Source organism: Sinocyclocheilus grahami, unplaced genomic scaffold, assembly GCF_001515645.1.
Source record: "Sinocyclocheilus grahami isolate Dianchi unplaced genomic scaffold, SAMN03320097.WGS_v1.1 scaffold1988.1, whole genome shotgun sequence".
Classification (NCBI taxonomy): Eukaryota; Metazoa; Chordata; class Actinopteri; order Cypriniformes; family Cyprinidae; genus Sinocyclocheilus; species Sinocyclocheilus grahami.
Genome location: NW_015507167.1, coordinates 60,735 through 61,753, shown reverse-complemented (window position 1 = coordinate 61,753; position 1,019 = coordinate 60,735). Strand labels below are relative to the sequence as shown.

Sequence of the window (1,019 nt, the reverse complement as noted above, 5' to 3'; positions counted from 1 at the left end):
TGCACCCCATAAACACAATCAAGCCTAGAAAAATCCCAGTGAACCACCCCTTTAACTCGTACCGTGCACAAGTTAGAGTGAGTGTGTGTGTGAGTGTGTCTCTGTGTGTGTGTGTGTGACTGTGTGTGTCTGTCTGTGTGTGTGTGTGTGTGTGTGTGTGGGTGTGTCTCTGTATGAGTGAGTGTGTGTGTCTCTGTGTGTGTGTGTGTCTCTGTATCTCTGTATGAGTGAGTGTGTGTGTCTCTGTGTGTGTGTGTGTGAGTGTGTGTGTGTGTGTGTGTGTGCGAGTGAGTGAGTGAGTGAGTGAGTGTGTGTGTCTGTGTGTGTCTGTCCGTGTGTGTGTGTGTGTTTGTGTCTGACTGTGTGTGTCTGTCTGTGTGTGTGTGTGTGTGTGTGTCTCTGTGTGTGTGTGTGTGAGTGTGTCTCTGTGTGTGTGTGTCACCTGTTGAGCAGCAGGTCCAGCACTTGTTTGGTGGTGGCGAAGGTCCTGTAGGTGCAGAGGAAGATGGTGACGTAGGTGGAGTCGTTTCCTCTGAAGGCGGTGACCATGTACTCCACCAGCCGCTCCAGTGTTCCTGCTTTAATGGTGCGCAGCTTACACGTCTCGTACAGACTGAGGCCCGAGTCTGAGTCCACACCCAGCCAGCGCTGACTCTTACTGGACGACTGGTACATCTGGACCTTCCTCAGCGTGATGCTGAACACAGCACCATCCTCCACCTCCTCGCCGATCTCCTGACTCGCATTCTGCTCACATACACGTTTGTTTCTGTGAATTGTGGGGACTTTCCATAGACTTCTATTACTTTTATACTGACCAAATGATATTTTCTATCCCCTAACACTAAACCTACCCCTTACAGAAAACCTGTTTGACTTCTTACACTTTCAGATAAACATCATTTACTATTTTTAATCATTTGTTTGCCTCTAAAATTTTTAAAAATGTCAGGTTTTACTATCCTTGTGGGGACATTTGGTCACACACAAACACACACACACACACACAAACAAACACA

The 1,019-nt window shown here is 47.6% G+C and overlaps 1 protein-coding gene across 1 annotated transcript in view; it reads right to left on the bottom strand.

Moving 5' to 3' along the window:
* LOC107573634 (ral guanine nucleotide dissociation stimulator-like) overlaps positions 1 to 1,019 on the bottom strand; it is a 41,207-nt gene that overhangs the window by 23,567 nt on the left and 16,621 nt on the right. The window contains exon 2 of the mRNA XM_016260075.1: positions 443 to 747. Within this exon, the coding sequence (XP_016115561.1) occupies positions 443 to 747 (305 nt within the window). The remainder of the gene's footprint in view (positions 1 to 442; positions 748 to 1,019) is intronic.